Genomic DNA, 20,782 nt, shown 5'->3' with positions numbered 1-20,782 from the left:
CATGAGTGCAATACTTCTCATTCAGTTTAATGTATAGAGGGTTTATTTGCAGGTGAGCTTGCTTGGAGTACCAGCAGTTGGTATTGTGTTTACATTATGAAGAAACCCATTTCAAAGTTGTGCAACAATAAGTAGTAGTAATGGGTAGGGAATAATGACAATCCTATGACAGTTGAATATGGAGAAAGACAATAGGAAAATAAAATGGCAGAGAAGTGACAGCTACATTTCTGCCAGCAGCATTCGCATTAAAGGAAAGAAACTTCATTTATGTCATCATGTTGTCAAAAAAAGTGTTATGTTCAAGTAATGGTAGCCACCAAGAAGAACTCTTTGACAATTCCTACGCAGATCAAGGTAAAGCAGTACAAGGTGGTGTCTTATCTCATGTCGATGTATAGTGAAGTAATCTAGTTTGCTTAACAAGGAGCTGACAGTAAATCAAGAACAATTCATGGAAGACACCTGGGAATATTTTGTATGTATTTCTTAAAAAAATCCCTCACTTGATTCTCTAAAACTACGGGTGAAAAGCTTAAAATGAGTTATGTAACCCATTTTAAGTATTTCAAGCTAAACTGTGACTACAGCTTCATAAAACCTAAAGCATATGTCTGGGCCTTTTGCACTGCTTCTGAAAAAAAAACCTTCAAGCTAATAAAAATGACCCCAGATTAGCAGAGTACTTAAGTCATAAAAGTAATGCTTAGACATACCTCCCACTTAAGAAATTCTTTATTCACGAAGCCAAATCTGACTCTGCGCATCTTGTGATTGAGTTTGATTATTCATTGAACTTGCCTGTACCAAAACTGAATGTGACCCGCCACTTTTACAAATGTCTGTTATGGTCATATGCTTTCAGTGCTCATCTACATCATGACAACTCCTCATATATGTAATGCTTCATGGAAATGCAAGCTAAAAATGTCCCCAACATAATTGGATCATTCATACATAATGTTCTAGAAATCAAATTGAAAGACTTTCCACACGTTAAGCATATTATTCTGCTCTCCGTTCACGAGGTGGTCCGAATAAGAACTTGAAGGTAGTGTCATTTTTGCTATGGATAGCATGAGTGTTCCACATGGAGGTTACTCATCTTTTCACAACTAGGGGACATTCCTTTGGGCAGCATGAAAGCAACGAAGCCTTCTTTACAAGTAATGATGATGTGCAGAAGTTGTCCATCACCCTTTATTGTTCTTATGGATAGAAACTAATAAAGCAGTGGAAACAAGGTCATGACAAAGATGTTTTCAAGAAACGTATCACGGAGGAAACTGTGTGTATAAAATTTAGAACTATTTTGTTCTGAAATAAAAAGAAAAACCACGTGGTTCAGTACTAGGCTCACTAACATACAAACATCTGTATACAATATTCTGACTTTGGAAACAGAAATACCGTAATGGAGTATTGAAAAACCTGAGACTATCAACAGTGGAATTTACCACTAATATAGTGAGACCAGAAAAAGAAAAGGATGTCAGGGCTTTATTTAAGCACATGAATGATGAAAATAATTTGTAGTTACACAATGTGCACAAAGTTCGGGTGTTATAGCATTTTTGTGTCACTCTCCCTTGAGTCTAACATGCCATCACCACTAGCTGCCCTTCCTTTTATATGTTCAGTACACCCTGTTTGTCCTATGTGGCATGGATCCCACACGTTTGAGCCATATTCCAACATGGGTCACTTCAGAGATCTGTAAGTAGTCTCTTTGTTAAGATTCCAAACTATAGGAGTGCAAATTACATGGTAGAAAAGTTATGAAACATGAGGCAGCACAGCAGACTTTCCCTTTCACACATTTCAAAGTCAATCCTTTATTGATATGCTACGCAGTACAAGATTTATCTTTTTCCTTCAGAACAGTGTAGCATCAAAAGTATCCAGACTCCCCAAAAACATACATTTTTCATATTAGGCACATTGTGCTACCACCTACTGCCAGATACTCCATATCAGCGACCTCAGTAGTCATTAGACATCTTGAGAGAGCGGAATGGGGCACTCCGCAGAACTCACAGGCTTCAAACGTAGTCAGGTGATTGGGTGTCGCTTGTTGACTTGGCAGAGACCACTGACAGTTGAAGAGGGTTGTAATGTGTAATAGGCAGACATCTATCCAGACGATCACACAGGAATTCCAAATTGCTTCAGGATCCACTGCAAGTGTATGACAGTTAGGTGGGAGGTGAGGAAACTTGGATATCATGGTCGAGCAGCTGCTCATAAGCCAAACATCATGCCAGTAAATGCCAAACGGCGCCCTGCTTGGAGTCAGGAGCGTAAACATTGGACGATTGAACAGTGGGAAAATGTTGTGTGGAGTGATGAAGCACAGTACACAATGTGGCGATGCAGGTGCTGGAAAGTTTCTTGGGGAATAGCAGCCCATTCTTCATGGAGTGCTGCACTGAGGAGAGGTATCGATATCAGTCGATGAGGCCTGGCACGAAGTCTGCATTCCAAAACATCCCAAAGGTGTTCTATAGGATTCAGGTCAGGACTCTGTGCTAGCCAGTTCATTACAGGGATGTTATTGTCTTGTAACCACTCCGCCACAGACCCAGGGTGTGGGTATGGCAAATGCCGGGTGAACATCATCTGCCAGCATGTGCAGTGCCAACAGTAAAATTTGGAGGCGGTGGTATTACGGTATGTTTTTAATGGAGGGGGCTTGCACCCCTTGTTGTTTTGTGTAGCACTATCACAGCACAAGCCTACATTGATGTTTAAGTACCTTCTTGCTTCCCACGGTTGAAAAGCAATTCGGGGATAGCGATTGCATCTCTCAACACGATCAAGCCCTTGTTCATAATGCATGGTCTGTGGCGGAGTGGTTACAAGACAATAACATCCCTGTAATGAACTGGCTAGCACAGAGTCCTGACCTGAATCCTATAGAACACCTTTGGGATGTTTTGGACTGCAGACTTCGTGCCAGGCCTCATCGACTGATATCGATACCTCTCCTCAGTGCAGCACTCCATGAAGAATGGGCTGCTATTCCCCAAGAAACTTTCCAGCACCTGCTTGAACGTATGCCTGCGAGAGTGGAAGCTTCATAAAGGCTTAGAGTGGGCTAACACCATATTGATTTCCAGCATTACCGATGGAGGGGCACCACGAACTTGCAAGTCATTTTCAGCCAGGTGGCCGGATACTTTTGATCACATAGTGTAAATGACAATCACATAGTGTAAATGACAATGTGGTTTTGTAATGTATTACAAAAAAGCATTTTAAGCAGTAGTGTGCCATCAAAATTTCTGTGAAGTTTGAAGAACCTGGAAGTTTGATTTACAAAATGTTGCAACTAGTTAATGGGAAATATTTATTACCAAGAGTAAAGGTTTTCAATGGAAGTCAAACTTGTGTTCAGGGATGCCTTCACTATTGAAAACTGATAAAATGTGGAATGAATGAGGAATCTTATGAGGAAAGATCATCATTTAATATGGATGTCAAATTACATTTACGTCATGCTAGCCTTAAGATAAATACATGAACCAAAATGACCCCAGAAACCTTCACAAAAAAAAAAAAAAAAAAAAAAAAAAAATTGTAAGAAGAATATGTAGCTTAACTTTCTTGATCAAATGAAAAATGATCCCTCCCCTCCCCCATTTTCTTCAGTCATATCATTGGTAATGAATCATAGGTGTTTTTATTACTTTTTAATTTGTGTTTCTCAAAACAAAATGTCAAAGCAAAGTGTAGCACATTGATTAATCTCACAGACACTGGGATGCTTTATTATGACCATATTTACTGTCACATGACAATTACCAACTCTCTCTCTCTTTTCCTCTCAGAAGTGGAATAATGAGCTTGTCCAGCTCCACTGTTTATCAGATCTGTGTATGTCTGTGTTCTGTTTTTGCCAGGAACTTTATAATTTAGTCACAAAAGTGGTCTGTTAATTCATGCGTAACTGTATCAGCTGCATTCCAGAAATCAAGGAGCACAGCATCAATCTGGGTGTTGGTTTGTACTGCCTGTGTTGAGTCCATATTGATTCCTACAAAGGAGATCTTTGGTTTCTAGAAAAATCTTAATATGGGACCTTAAAACATGTTTCAAAATTGTACAACAGATTCATGTCACTGATATAGGATTATAGTTTTGTGCATCTGTTCAAAGAACTTTCCTCCAGTGACCTAATAGTTCACATACTCTTTGTAGAATCCTTATTGTATGCCATCAAGAACTGTTGCCTTTCCAATATTGAATAGTTTTAGTTATATCTCTCATGGTGCTCTCGGGTGTTCTCAGCGTAGTCTGTAGAGATGGAGGGAGATGGTATACAGTTGCCATTCCGTTCATTTGTTCATAACATTTACACAATATTTACCATGCTAGGTGAAATAGTTTGATGATAAACATAATGGCACCAGGTTACAGATATCAGGTCCTGAATGATGTTGATTGTCTCTTCTGTTGTTACATTTGTGAAGGAGACATTACATCAAAGCTGTCCAATATATCATTTTTCTGTACATTCTGTTCCTGTGTAAGTGAATGAAGGGAGAGTAATCTTTCACACGATACAGATCATGTGGATGTGAATGCCTTCCTGAGCCTCCTGCTATATGCAGAACTTGCAAAGCTTCCCATCTATGTAGATGGGCATGAGCATGGTGTATTCACAGTTACTATGCCATATAGTAGAGTCCTGGTTTTGTATCATTGTATCCTGTTTTTATATCATTGTATTTGCTTCAATGGTAAAAACATTGAGAGACAAGAGGAAACAAAACTGACTAGAAAGCTTCTGTGCATGACCTTACCACTCCATTGCAAGACATGCATTTGAAGTTGTATGCTCTTGGAGAGTATGTGACAACTGACAATTGACTCTTTCCATTCTGAACACAATGTTACTTCTGATAATACCTGCCAAAAAAGCCAAGCCAGGAAATACGGCACAAAGGTTTTGCTCTGTTGGGCTCCAGAGCACATTATTTTATGAACTTTGAAATTTATGTTGGCACACAGCCAGGTGAAGAAGAAAAAAAATATATATAAAGCTTTCAGAAATTGTGCAATGCCTTACTATTCCTCTTGTAGGTACTAGCAGAAATGTGACTACTGACAACTGGGTCATGAGCATGGATCATGCAGCAACTCCATTGGAAAAAGGGTTGACATTAGTCATAATATAGCAGGGATATCTGCATCGTCAGTTATTTCCAAATTAGGGAATAAAAATGTATATTTTAAATAAACACACACACACACACACACACACCTGTTTTTATTGTTTATTGTGAATCTGTCAGTGACTCAATGCTTCTACTATATAGTTAGTTGTCTCCTTTATTCCTAATTATTTACATTCTGCCAGAACTTTCCACACCATATTTATATTTAAAATAATTAAAGTCTTTCATAGAATGATGGAGTATTGTCTTCTTCTTTGTCTTTTAGATTCAGGTCAAATAGACCAAATGTGAGTTTTTGTATCATAATATCATGCAAGTACTTAAGGGTTACATCACGGTATTGATTTGATAGTATTAAAAGATGTTTCTAAAACAATTAATGGGGCTACTTTCATGATGATAAATAATGGTTTGTTTCTTTTTTAAGTAAGTTACACTTTGTAGGCATTACATGGTACTATTAATGGTGATTATGTGTTATTACAGACAGCTCACTTCTGAAGCTTGTTATACAGATTTGTTTTTCTGCCTTTCAGATATCTGCTAGAGGGGAAAAGCCAACAGGAGGAGTAGATACTTTGAGTTACTTACCTGTGTCCACTACTTCTGCTGCTCAAGCTCTCGTAGGGTATACACAGATGAAACAACAAACTCATTCAAGTACAATGAGTATGAAGCAGTTACCCTTATCAGAATGGGACATTGAGGACTTGGAAGATTTTGACTAGTGTAATCTTTGTACAAACTCTGAAGTGTTATATCAGAGTATGTAATTATATATTAAGTACTGGCCACTAGAACTACAAAATTTGAAATGAAACCTACAACAATGCAGAATAGCAGCAAAAATGAAATGAAATAAGACAACCTTTTTATGTTCCATAACAGAGCACCCTTCCTTGGGTATAAGGAAGGGGTCAGGATGAGCAAGGCAGAAAAAGAGAAACATTCATGTGGTATACTGTAGGCAATGAATGATAGGACGACTTACTTTCTCTCTCTCTCTCTCTCTCTCTCTCTCTCTCTCTCTCTCTCCAAGCTAACTCTTATCAACTGTATAACATTTTAGACACAGGCAGCCTTTATATATGAGATGAAGTGACTGAAATAAATGCGTGTATCCCTGTACTCAAATTTGTAAAGAGTGTGACATTATACCAAACTGACCATTAACATATGGACTTTATTTTAATGTCCTCCTAACTGTGAACTTCCAACTCTCATGAGCAAACTGAGCAAAAGTTTTTAGGGTGGAAAAGTGTCTGATATGAATCATTTGTGGTGTGAATTCAAGAACGTATTGTAGAAACCTGTTCAAGAAACTTTGTATTCTAAGCACTGCTTCTCAGTAAATTTATTCCCTAATGAAATTTGTTGCAAGTAATACTCTTTATTTCCAACCAATAGTTCAATACATAGTATCAATACTAGGAATAAGAGCAATCTACATAAAGACCTAAAATCACTTACCTAGGTCCAAAAAGGGGTCCACTATTCAGGAACGCACATTTTCAATAAATTGTCAGCAACCATTACAAACTTAGTTTCACATAAAGCACGGTTTAAACAGAGTTTGAAAGACTTTTTGATAGGCAACACCTTCTACTCCATAGATGAATACCTTAGCAGAGACTGTTAAGCCAGCTTAAGTAATCTGTTAGATTTCGGTTTTGACAACACTTGGTCACATCAGTGAAGATTAGGTACTTTGTGTATGATAAATTTATTAATAGAGCATAACAGTGTTTCATTCTGATAATGTGTTAATTCTGTAAATGTTAGCTGTTCCAGTTTACTGCATTGTATTAACCTATTTTGACTATCTCCTGACAAATGATCATGGTAGTAAGTATTATATTCAAATGTTTTATGATTTTATGTTATTCTTTCTGACATGTTCCACACCCACAAGAATCATATCATTTTTTTGGTTTTATGGATTGAAAACTGAATCTAATCTAATCTTTCCAATGCTGTACAAGTACTGACATTTCCATTACTGACACATACTGGCAAACTTAACAGGATTCAGACCCTCTGTACAATTTCTTCCGTCATCTCTTCTCTATTGATGATGAACCCTTTTAACTTTTTCCTTACTACTTTCTTTCATGTCTTAACCAGCAATGAATATCTTTTCAATGATAGATTAAGAAAAAGTGTTTGTAGAGCTTTCATTCCTTTGTCTTCGCCAGGTTTTACTACTATAAAGAAACAGTGACAAATTTTGTTCCGTTTCTTTGATGATCTACCAGGTCTGCACACATCAATTGCTTTTCTTTGAAAAATCCTGTCTTCTTGCAATATTTCTTTTTCTTTTTTAGTATAGTGTGTTCATCATAATTCAGTCACTGTTAGTGATGAGGTGAAATGATGTGTAATGTTCTCACACCATAACTTGACATTTTTTCAGCAAATGAGAGCATAATTTTCCAGCAAGATGAGGCTACAAGCCATGGCACACCAACCTGAATAAATTCTTTGTTCCTGAATTGTCATTTCTGACAATGTGGATATTCATTGGCCCCTGTTTGTTCTCCTGATTTAACTCCCTGACTTTTGTTCTGGGTGTAAAAACAAAAAAAAGTATTTTAGGCTGGTGTACTGACAACATTTTGTACATGAGATTGTGGAATCCCATCATATGCTGCAAGAGGTAAAGCTTTACTGACGTTGGAGTATGTTTGTCAGACGCAATGTTCAGAAAATAATTTTCTTGGTATTGTACACCAGCTGTTCTTGTTATTTCAATTTATACATAAGCTGTTCTTGTTATTTGAATTTATACCTAATAAAATATAAGAAATAATTCCTCAAGAACAGTTACTTTCTGAAATTATCTTGTTTCATTGGTAGGCTATGTATGAGGATAGGCTACCACTCATATGCAGCTAAATGACGTTTGGCGATGGACCCACATGTGTGTGCCTGCGCACCCACCCCTGCCACCCCAATCGGGCGCGCACAAATACATGTATGCACGCAGTAGTTGTCCAGACTAATGGGAAGGAGGGGGAGCAATTGAATAGAAGGTAACAAGTCACAAGCCTTTTCTAAGAAGTTGCCTCACTCCTTTCCTCTTTGTACTTGTTAGCTGTGGCTGCCAGTTGCAAATAGCCACTGTCACCACAGATGTGTGTGAGAACTTGTGGGAAAGATAGTGGTAGTTCGATAATATTTCTTAAAAACTGCTTCTTCAAGGTGCCATAATAAAACCTCCAAATGTCAGACACACAGATCGGTATCAAACATTGTATGTCGATAGAGTATCAATGAAAACTCCAATTTAGACAAAAGTAACACCAGAACTACCAGAGCATGGGAAAAGCACATCTGTTAGACATTGGGAGATGTGGCTACTATGGGTGAGTTGGTAGAGTGTTAGATCATCGTACCAACACTCATGGGTTCAAATCCTAATAACAATTTTTTTTAATTGTTTAGGCGTGGAACTGTTATATAGGAGAACATTTTCCTGACATGTAAAACGGTTTTTCGGAATTTGTAGGAATGTTCTTCTGGCAGTCTGCTTTTGCTTCGTTAGTTGAAATATCAAACCTATAGAGTACATTTGTATACGTAGGTGTGGTGTTCAGTCAGATATGTGCAACAGAATGGACACCACTCATGATGAAGCAGCTAGTGCATTTCTAGTTTCACAGAATAAACTTAAATAATGAGAGAATAGAATAAAGAAACAGTTACATCACAGCTGCGGAATTAATAGTAGCAATAATAGACTGCAGTCATGTGTGTGTGTGTGTGTGTGTGTGTGTGTGTGTGTGTGTGTGTGTGTGTGTGCACATGCTTGTGTGTCTATTGTTGACGAAGGCCTTAATGGCCGAAAGCTTTAATTGTGAGTATTTTTGTTGTGCCTATTTGCAGCTCAGCATCTCCACTATATGATGAGTAGCAACTTTCCTTCTCATAATATTGTTACATTCCATCCTGGATTTTCGACTGTTTGATTTTAACAATAATAATAATTATTGACTGCAGATGGCAATGCTGTGTACATTAAATGTGCGAGCTGTGGCTAGAGTTTTGTGTTTGTGCATACACAGACAAATGGGTCTGCAGTTGCTGTTCAGTCTTCAAGGTACAGGTACTGCTGTTGTGGAACATGAATCCGTGGAACATTATTGACATGACATTCTCATCGAACTGTTGCATAGTGACTGGTGTGTACGTACAACAACAGAAATAACTGAAGGTGAGAAAAGTGTGCAGCATTCATATTAGACGTAATTGATCAATAATGGAATCTGTTGAAAACACAGTTGGAGTGGAATAGTTTGTTTGTTACCAAGTGAATGGACTAGAGTCGACCTCTTTGATATCGTTGCCAGAAGGGTTTCCAAGTGATGTAAATAATGAAATACCACAGAAGGAGAACAGGGTAGTGTTTTACTCAAGAAACGAGAAAATTGGACTCCTCAAATATTGACTTAATGTCAAAAAGCAGCCGAAGCCAAACCAAACATTTGCATATCGCATGACATCTGCAATGAAAAACAGATTTCACACTAGATGTTCTGCATAGTGTACGTTGTATGAACGGAAACGGGAGTGGGAAAGTGGAGAGTTAATGTCTGTGAAGGAGAAGTACAAGCATATCACAATGCTTGTGATGGAGACATTCGAACACCACCACCAGGCAGGTTGATGTATTCATAATGTCAATTGTGGGTGAAAACAAAAGCAAGACAGTTTAATTTCCTAAGATTTGACACCAGTAAGCGCAAAAACAATATTGTAAACCACAAAGACAAATCTTTTGTTACAGTGAAAATGTACCACAACAGGAATAACATCCAGAAAATGGTAGAGGACTGGCAACGAGCAACTCGAGCACTCATGACAGCCTACACAGGAGAAAATATCTACAATGCCAGTGAAAGCAGATTCAATAAGATGCCTGTTGGTCGCACTCTTGCAACTAGAGGTTCTAAAGATATTGTAGGGTTTGTACAGTCTGTTCACACAATAGCCCATACGTATACATTTATCCCCTTGCTTTCATCGATGGGCAATGTAATCATCTACTCTCAGTCTTCTGGCAAAATGACCAAAGAACAGTTCAGGACATTTTTACAAGAAACCGTAGTGGAACAAATCAGTGGAGAGAAACTTGTGCTAATACTAGATTCTTACGAACCCCACAAAGACGCAAGTGTGCATGACCTGCATGTACAGAATAACTTGCCAGAAGACAAAACCATGACTCACATAATTGCAGCAAACACAACCTCAATTTGCCAACCCCTTGATCTTCATTTCTTCAGAATGTACAAGCATATGATATGTAAAATATCTGATGCTGCTTGAGATTCTTTGAAAGAGATTAGTTTGCAACAACAGAATAATCTTCTTAAGCTGCAGTCCGTCACATACAATCAGTTGAGTTCTCCATGTTTCTATAATTCTCACCATTGCAGGTGAATAATGGCTGAACTTACTGATGAACCCAGATCCTTTGACAAAGTTCTGTTTTAAACACAAGCTATCATTCTGCAATCTATAGGATGGATGCACAAATGTAGGATTCATCAAATGTCACACTTCTTCATATGCAACCATTATTGTGAAGCCTTTGCTCCTGAATGAATGACACTGTGTGTGAGAGAGCGTGAGGGGACACTGTTCTTGGTTTTTGAACATTATGTACTTATTATTCATATTATTATTTTGTTTATTATTACGATTATTAATTTTATTATGTGTATTACTATTACTTCCACATGTGTGATGCAACTGCTTCTTTATTTCTCTGTTCCGATTGTGTATTCTGTGAAACTGCAGATGTGCCCTATATATTTACTACTTTCAAATAAACAAAGCAAAAACAGACTGCCAAGAGGACACTGCTGTAAACTCCAAACAGTCAGTAGCCAAATCTATTAATTATTCACAGATGCTGGATGAGAGCACATAGCACGAACGAAATCGGAGGTTTGGTTGATATGAGTGTCTGACATCTGCACACACACACACACACACACACACACACACACCACACACACACACACACACACACACACACACACACACACCTTCAAGTTGCCACTCTTTTTTTTAATTTATTTTTATTTTTTAAAATTTACATTCTGTCACACAGTGCCACCCCACTGTGGCTGTGAGTGTGTGTGTTCCTACATGCATTTGAATGTCTGTGTGTACTTAACCCGGAAAACCATGATGCCTCAAAAGTTAGTCAACTTTCTGTGCACTCACATATGTGTCGTCTATCAATTATTTGCAGGCAACTAGTTACCTTTCATCATTTTTGTTAGTTAAAAAAATAGGCATTGAAATTTGATGATATATCTAGACAGTGTCATAAACAGTTGGGACCACTTATACTGAGCCACTTCGACACATCTGAGATGCCAAACACAAAACAGAGGAAATGATGTGAGTCTACGTCCACAGCATAAGAATTAATTTGTATGAAGCATTATATATTTCATGTAAATAATAATAAAAGTAAAAAAAAACTAAAAACTGGTGGTTCAACTTTGGTTTTATTATTTCATCCAGTATTGTGTCCAACAATACATCAAATGAAGTGAAAGTCACTCTGAGGAACAAATATGGCTCATCTTCAAGTCAAAATTTGAGATACGTCATCCGTAACTTGTTTATTCCTAAACAGAAGTGTAAAATTTTGTTTCATCATATAGCAATACAGTTTTGGTGCTTGTCAATATGGCATAAAAGTGTACAGTTTCTATTTGTCAGAATGTGTATCAGCACAGTACGTTAAATACCAGATGTTTCTGCTGTGCCACTTAGGAGTGAAGAGTGTACAGTGAATATAAATTTTATACAGTAACTTGTAGCCTTGTTTCTTTTCATCCTTTACAGTACAAACACTACAATATGCTTTAGAGTACATTAATTACAGCTTTTCAGATTGCCCCAGGCTACTAATACTCATATTTCAGGCCTGCAATAAGATTTAGTTGGCTTCATCAACTAACATTTCAACTGTGGATTTTGAAGCCATCTACCGGTGGAGTCTGATGACTGTCCATGTTGTATAGGCATTCACTTTTTATTATCTATCATTGAGTCTGTGTTTGATAACATATATCAAAAGTTCAGGCTTGTTAATGATTAGAGAAAAATGTCTTAAAAGTCCAATCTTTTGTTGCAAAGTCTGCAACAAATAGTGTGTGTGTTCAAAGTAGTTACAGTTTCCATGGTATCTAAAAACCAAATTTAGCTTTTATTAAGGCAGAATCTATTGCCATGGTAAATCAGATCATCTTCCATACATATTTTCACATCTTTTTGGATAACTCGAGTTCCAATACAATATGACAGGAATGCCAAGGTTTTGATTTTATTGTACTCTATGGAGTAACTTTCCAATTCATTGTTACGCAGTACTGTACTGGAGTTGGCAGAGTTGTTTAGAAGGATCACTGATAGGCACATTGCTTCTCTATGTGGATTCAGTTTGGTATTTGAATGTGTGGTGACTGTTCTTCCAGACACGTCCGAAATGTTTTTTTGGCTACATCCGAAAAAACAGACACCACGCATTAAAATAATTAATTCCCCAACTTCAGCGCAGATGTACTATTACGTTTGAGCTCCTGCAGAAATCTCAAAGTAATGAACGTGGAGGACTTGGACGGGGACTGGGGATAGGTGACACTGGGTGGGAAGGGAGATACAGAGATAGTCCATGGAATTGCAATAAACCCTGTGTCCTGGTGGTACAGTAGTTAACACAACCGGTTAGTAAGCTGTAGATCTCGGGTTCGAACCCCATTCTGGCACACCTTTTCCCTCATTGCCACTGGTGCTGCTTGAAGTCCCTATGTAGCTGACATGAATACAGAATATTACTGATTCCCTGCTTATTGTTAAGTCAGTGGGAAAGCAGAAGGAGTTAATGGAATTTGTTAGTGGAATATTTGAGATACTGATATCACAAAACAAAATTCTTAATTTTGCACAGTGCACCTCCACAGTTAAGCTGAATAAAGATAAACAAGCAGCACTAAAAATGGAACAAGACGTCTTTGGTCGGCAACTCGCAATTAGCCAAGTTGAACACTGACATTTACACTAGCACCAATGCTGCCTGCTCTTTCCTGGGGTACGAGTGAAATGTTAAAAGCAGACAAGTCCACATTAGCAGCCAACAGAAATTAATGTCGAAATAATAATGGATTTTACTTCTTATGCCAGATTGGATTTTCCTTGCTGCAAATCTTTGGTAAGTTAGCTCAATTGGTTCTAATTAAACTTTGTTCAAGTAATGTTGCAGAGATACATATTATATTTGATAGCTAATTATTGTCTACCGTCAAGGATTTTGAATGACATCAATGGTTTGATATTCTGTATAGAATTACAGGCCCTCTACAATTTAGGCTTTAATGATTATTGTGAATGACCACTTTGGCATCAACTTAGCAAACAAAGTCTGTATAACCATTGGGAGTCAGTGCTACTCGTATTAACTAAATGCAACTGATGTAAAGATTATGAATGTCAACATGAAGAAATGGATATGCAATGTATGTGTCATGTTAGCAAAGTGCCATCAACTTTAAACATTTAGAAAAAGCATCCTATACTGATGTATAATAATTTTGCTGGCCAATATGCTTAATGTTCTGAATCTGAAATTTAGTTGCCACGTTCAGCAATTAGGACAAAAAATAATAAAGCCTTTAACTACATCAATTACATGATACTCATTGTACCTAAGTCTACCAGAATTTCACACATTTACAGGCTGTGATTACGCTGTTGCTTTCTCTAATAAAGGATGAGTCCGACCTAAAATTTTTTCAAAGAACGGAACATATAAAAGAACTTTTGCATCGCGAACAGGTGGTGATGATTTCTCATCAGCAAAAAAACTGAGGTGGTTCAAGAGCTTATTGCTCTATATAATTACAGCACAAAGCAGTGCACATGTTTTAATGATGCAAGATTTCGTACTTTTCAAATGAGTGATTCAGCCAAGAAAGAAAATGAGCACTTTACAAAAAAAAATTATTGGCTTCTGTTCCAGCAAAATGAAAATTGTTAAAACAAAAAACTTTGCGCCAATAAATTTAAAATCAACACGGCTTAATGCTATCAACTGTTTCTTTGCAAAACTACAGCCTGAATTTTCGGGATGATACATGGATGGCTATTTAAAAGCTCGAGGCTTCTTCGGGGACCCAATACTCTCGCAAATTGATGAAATTTTACAAGTTATAGACAGGGAAAATAATGGTGAAAGTTCCTCAGTACTGCAATTTGTGATCCATCGACTTCTGAATAACAACGGCATATGAACTCTTTGTATTTTAAATTCTATGATAAATTGTTTCTATTATAACAAACATAATAATTGGTTTTTAAAGTATTATTTTCTTTCACTCATATTTATTAATCCCCTTTTGTAAATAAATTACATAAAATTTGAGAGGTAAGTGAATATTGTACATTTATACAGTGGAAATTATTGCATGCTTCAAAACACAAAGCACTTGACAGTAAGTTTCAAACACCATAAAACATTTTCCACATGTCTTCATCTCTACAAACTAGGGTTCATGTCAGTTCAATTGCCTCTTTTCCCAAACTTTACCTGCCGCCCAATGCTCCTACATTTCTCTCCGTTGGTGTTCTTCTCACTCTTTGGTCTATGCCTTCCCTGTATTCAGCTTTCCTGGGAAATGTCAGTGAATTTGTAATTTTGCCTTAAGCGGATCATGCTCCCGGATATCCTTAGAATTAATTTCAGTTCCCGTAGATCTATTTGACTTCACTGCTGTGAACCATGCCCCTCTGGTTTTCTTATCTCAAAAGTAGGTTAATATTCTTTTAGATACTGTTCCTTGACTCGTTTGTGTCACATTCACATAAAAGGCAATCTACCTTTCACTTATCTTCTCCATGTGTTTGTATAGTTCATGGTTGTGATGCTTTCTTTGATGGTGCCCAGGATTTTTCTCAGTATCTTCCTTCATTTGGCCTCAAGTTTCTCCATTAGACATTCTTGTTCACTTTAATAGCCTCTGCCACATAAAGGGCGTCCAGTAGAGCATCAGGGCAGGTAGTGCTCAATTTTGGTATTTACAGATATCGATATCTTATTGTAGACTCCTATAATCAGTTGACACGCCATTTTCATTTTGTTAATGCATGATGTTGTTGTCGTTGTCTTCAGTCCTGAGAGTGGTTTGATGCAGCTCTCCATGCTACTCTATCCTGTGCAAGCTTCTTCATCTCCCAGTACTTACTGCAGCCTATATCCTTTAGAATCTGCTTAGTGTATTCATCTCTTGGTCTCCCTCTACGATTTTTACCCTCCACGCTGTCCTCCAATGCTAAATTTGTGATTTCTTGATGCCTCAGAACATGTCCTACCAACCGGTCCCTTCGTCTTGTCAAGTTGTGCCATAAACTCCTCTTCTCCCCAATTCTGTTCAATACCTCCTCATTAGTTATGTGATCTACCCATCTAATCATCAGCATGCTTCTGTAGCACCACATTTCAAAAGCTTCTATTCTCTTCTTGTCTAAACTATTTATCGTCCATGTTTCACTTCCATACATGGCTACACTCCATACAAATACTTTCAGAAACGACTTCCTGACACTTAAATCACTTCCATACATGGCTACACTCCATACAAATACTTTCAGAAACGACTTCCTGACACTTAAATCTATACTCGGTGGTTAACAAATTTCTCTTCTTCAGAAACGCTTTCCTTGCCATTGCCAGTCTACATTTTATCTCTTTTCTACTTCGATCATCATCAGTTATTTTGCTCCCCAAATAGCAAAGCTCCTTTACTACTTTAAGTGTTTCATTTCCTAATCTAATACCCTCAGCATCACTCGACTTAATTCGACTACATTCCATCATCCTCGTTTTGCTTTTGTTGATATTCATCTTATACCCTCCTTTCACGACACTGTCCATTCCGTTCAACTGCTCTTCCAAGTCCTTTGCTGTCTCTGACAGAATTACAATGTCATTGGCGAACCTCAACGTTTTTATTTCTTCTCCATGGAATTTAATACCTATTCCGAATTTTTCTTTTGTTTCCTTTACTGCTTGCTCAATATACAGATTGAACAACATCGGGGACAGGCTACAACCCTGTCTTACTCCCTTCCCAATCCCGGGAGCGGAAAGAGTTACCTTAGGGGGAAAAAGGGACAGGTATACATTCGCACACACACATATCCATCCTCACATATACAGACATATCCCGGGATTGGAATGACTCCTTACCCTCTCCCTTAAAACCCACATCCTTTCGTCTTTCCCTCTCCATCCCTCTTTCCTGATGAAGCAACCGTGGGTTGCGAAAGCTTGATATTTGTGTGTGTGTTTGTGTGTTTTTTATTGTGTCTCTCTACCAGCACTTCCCGTTTGGTAAGTCACACCATTTTTTTTAAATATATTTTTACCTTGTATAAAAATATACATTTTATTAGAAAACTTGAGAGAGGGTTGGGTTAAGTCAGGCTCTTAAGAATATATTGGGCGCATCTGGCATGGCACCTTGGACTCTGCTATTATCAATCTGTTAATGTGAATGGTGGCTTAGCAATCATGGATACCTGCTAGGATTTTCTTGGAGTTCATGTCACAAAGTGTTGTTGCTATCGTCTGGGTTAAGGCACTGCTAAGTGCTACTTATTAAGTGGGTCTGTTTCATTTGATCCTTAATGTGTATTGCAACAGAAGAGACATTGAATTTAATTGATGAAAGGAGAAAATATAAAAATGCAGCAAATGAAGCAGGCAAAAAGGAATACAAATGTCTCAAAAATGAAATCAACAGGAAGTGCAAAATGGCTAAGAAGGGATGGCTAGAGGACAAATGTAAGGATGTAGAGGCATATATCACTAGGGGGTAAGATAGGTACTGCCTACAGGAAAATTAAAGAGACCTTTGGAGAAAAGAGAACCACTTGTATAAATATCAAGAGCTCAGATGGAAAACCACTTCTAAGCAAAGAAGTGAAAGGTGGAAGGAGTACATAGAGGGTCTATGTACTGGAGGGCAATATTATGGAAATGAAAGAGGATATAGACGAAGATGAAATGGGAGATATGATACTGTGTGAAAAGTTTGACAGCGCTTTGAAAGACCTGAGTCGAAACAAGGGCCCGAGAGTAGACAACATTCCATTAGAACTACTAATAGCCTTGGGAGAGCCAACCCTGACAAAACTCTACCATCTGGTGAGCAAGATGTATGAGACAGGCAAAATACCCTCAGACTCAAAGAAGAATATAATAATTCCAATCCCAAAGAAAGCAGGTGTTGACAGGTGTGAAAATTATTGAAATATCAGTTTAATAAGTCACAGCTGCAAAATACTAACACAAATTCTTTACAGACGAATGGAAAAACTGGTAGAAACCGACGTGGGGGAAGATCAGTTTGGAACATGTGAGGCAATACTGACCCTACGACTTATCTTAGAAGATAAATTAAGGAAAGGCAAACCTACGTTTTTAGCATTTGTAGACTTACAGAAGGCTTTTGACAATGTTGACTGGAATACTCCCTTTCAAATACTGAAAGTGGCAGGGGTCAAATACAGGGAATGAAAGGCTATTTACAATTTGTTCAGAAACCAGATGGCAGTTATATGAGTTGAGGGGCATGAAAGGGAAGCAGTGGTTGTAGCCTATCCCCAATGTTATTTGATTTGTATATAGAGCAAGTAGTAAAGGAAACAAAAGAAAAGTTTTTAGTAGGAATTAAAATCCATGGAGAAGAAATAAAAACTTTGAGGTTTGCCAATGACATTGTAATTCTGTCAGAGATAGCTAAGGATTTTGAAGAACAGTTGAACGGAATAGACAGTATCTTGAAAGGATGAGACAAGATGAACATACGCAAAAGCAAAACGAGGATAATGGAATGTATTCGAATTAAATCAGGTGATGCTGAAGGAATTAGATTACGAAATGACACTTAAGGCAGTAGATGAGTTTTGCTATTTGTGGAGCAAAATAACTGATGATGGTCAAAGTAGAGAGGATACAAAATGTAGACTGGCAATGGCAAGGAAAAAATCTGAAGAAGAGAAATTTGTTAACATCGAGTATAGATTTAAGCATCAGGAAGTCATTTCTGAAAGTATTTCTATGAAGTGAAGCGTGGACAATAAATAGTTTAGACAAGAAGAGAATAGAGGCTTTCGAAATGTGGTGCTACAGAAGAATGCTAAAGATGAGACGGTTAGATCATGTAACTAATGAGGAGGTACTGAATAGAATTGGGGAGAAGAGGAATTTGTGGCACAACTTGACTAGAACAAGGGATCAGTTCGTAGGACATATTCTGAGGCATCAAGGGATCACCAATTTAGTATTGGAGGGCAGCGTGGAGGGTAAAAATCGTAGAGGGAGACCAAGAGATGAATACACTACGCAGATTCAGAAGGATGTAGGTTGCAGTAGGTACTGGGAGATAAAGAAGCTTGCACAGGATAGAGTAACATGTGGAGCTGCATCAAACCAATCTCTGGACTGAAGACCACAACAAGAAAAGTATATCTACAGCCAGGCGAAGTCCAACTACCTGCCTTTCGCGTAAAGAGAACATTTTCACCAGGCAACTGTCTGATATATGAAATTCAGTAAATTCCACTATTGGTTTCGGTCTGCAGCCATTTTGAAGCAGTTCTGTAATGCCATCACTTATTAATACAGAACAAGCATGTGCCAAATATCTAACATCGTAAGCACTGTGGGATTATACACTCCTGGAAATTGAAATAAGAACACCGTGAATTCATTGTCCCAGGAAGGGGAAACTTTATTGACACATTCCTGGGGTCAGATACATCACATGATCACACTGACAGAACCACAGGCACATAGACACAGGCAACAGAGCATGCACAATGTCGGCACTAGTACAGTGTATATCCACCTTTCGCAGCAATGCAGGCTGCTATTCTCCCATGGAGACGATCGTAGAGACGCTGGATGTAGTAGTCCTGTGGAACGGCTTGCCATGCCATTTCCACCTGGCGCCTCAGTTGGACCAGCGTTCGTGCTGGACGTGCAGACCGCGTGAGACGACGCTTCATCCAGTCCCAAACATGCTCAATGGGGGAAAGATCCGGAGATCTTGCTGGCCAGGGTAGTTGACTTACACCTTCTAGAGCACGTTGGGTGGCACGGGATACATGTGGACGTGCATTGTCCTGTTGGAACAGCAAGTTCGCTTGCCGGTCTAGGAATGGTAGAACGATGGGTTCGATGACGGTTTGGATGTACCGTGCACTATTCAGTGTCCCCTCGACGATCATCAGTGGTGTACGGCCAGTGTAGGAGATCGCTCCCCACACCATGATGCCGGGTGTTGGCCCTGTGTGCCTCGGTCGTTTGCAGTCCTGATTGTGGCGCTCACCTGCACGGCGCCAAACACGCATACGACCATCATTGCCACCAAGGCAGAAGCGACTCTCATCGCTGAAGATGACACGTCTCCATTCGTCCCTCCATTCACGCCTGTCGCGACACCACTGGAGGCGGGCTGCACGATGTTGGGGCGTGAGCGGAAGACGGCCTAACGGTGTGCGGGACCGTAGCCCAGCTTCGTGGAGACGGTTGCGAATGGTCCTCGCCGATACCCCAGGGGCAACAGTGTCCCTAATTTGCTGGGAAGTGGCGGTGCGGTCCCCTACGGCACTGCGTAGGATCCTACGGTCTTTGCGTGCATCCGTGCGTCGCTGCGGTCCGGTCCCAGGTCGACGGGCACGTGCACCTTCCGCCGACCACTGGCGACAACATCGATGTACTGTGGAGACCTCACGCCCCACGTGTTGAGCAATTCGGCGGTACGTCCACCCGGCCTCTCGCATGCCCACTATACGCCCTCGCTCAAAATCCGTCAACTGCACATACGGTTCACGTCCACGCTGTCGCGGCATGCTACCAGTGTTAAAGACTGCGATGGAGCTCCGTATGCCACGGCAAACTGGCTGACACTGACGGCGGCGGTGCACAAATGCTGCGCAGCTAGCGCCATTCGACGGCCAACACCGCGGTTCCTGGTGTGTCCGCTGTGCCGTGCGTGTGATCATTGCTTGTACAGCCCTCTCGCAGTGTCCAGAGCAAGTATGGTGGGTCTGACACACCGGTGTCAATGTGTTCTTTTTTCCATTTCCAGGAGTGTATGTAAAATGGATGCACACAGATGTAGACAGTGAGAACAACATATACAATTTGTGAAGGATTACCCTCTCATATTACCATAAAACACATACAAAGGTAGCATCTGTTGTGACTGTGACCAGACTTATGGAGGCAAGAAAAAGAATCTATACATGATATTATGCCATACAGTGACACATAGGAGCACCATGGACTCAAATTTACGAAACTGAAGCAGAGATGTCCTGTCCTTGAGCTAATGTCATCTTTGTCATGGTCTTCTTAAGTCTGAAGAATGGTTTGATGCAGCTCACCACACCAGTCTATCCTGTGCAAGTCCCTTCATCTCTGCGTAACTGCTGCAAGAAACATCCTTTTGAATCTGCTTATTGTAGCCAAGCCATGGTCTCTTTCTGGAACTTCTATACCCCCCAACACCCGC

The 20,782-nt window shown here is 39.2% G+C and overlaps 1 protein-coding gene across 1 annotated transcript in view; it reads left to right on the top strand.

Moving 5' to 3' along the window:
- LOC124595659 (zinc finger protein DZIP1) overlaps positions 1 to 6,550 on the top strand; it is a 282,685-nt gene extending 276,135 nt beyond the window's left edge. The window contains exon 17 of the mRNA XM_047134501.1: positions 5,717 to 6,550. Coding sequence (XP_046990457.1) covers positions 5,717 to 5,908 — 192 coding nt within the window. The 3' untranslated portion in view covers positions 5,909 to 6,550. The remainder of the gene's footprint in view (positions 1 to 5,716) is intronic.
- The last annotated feature ends 14,232 nt before the right edge of the window (positions 6,551 to 20,782 follow it).

This window comes from Schistocerca americana, chromosome 2, assembly GCF_021461395.2.
Source record: "Schistocerca americana isolate TAMUIC-IGC-003095 chromosome 2, iqSchAmer2.1, whole genome shotgun sequence".
In the NCBI taxonomy this organism is placed as follows: domain Eukaryota; kingdom Metazoa; phylum Arthropoda; class Insecta; order Orthoptera; family Acrididae; genus Schistocerca; species Schistocerca americana.
This window is presented reverse-complemented; position numbering and strand designations above follow the sequence as displayed.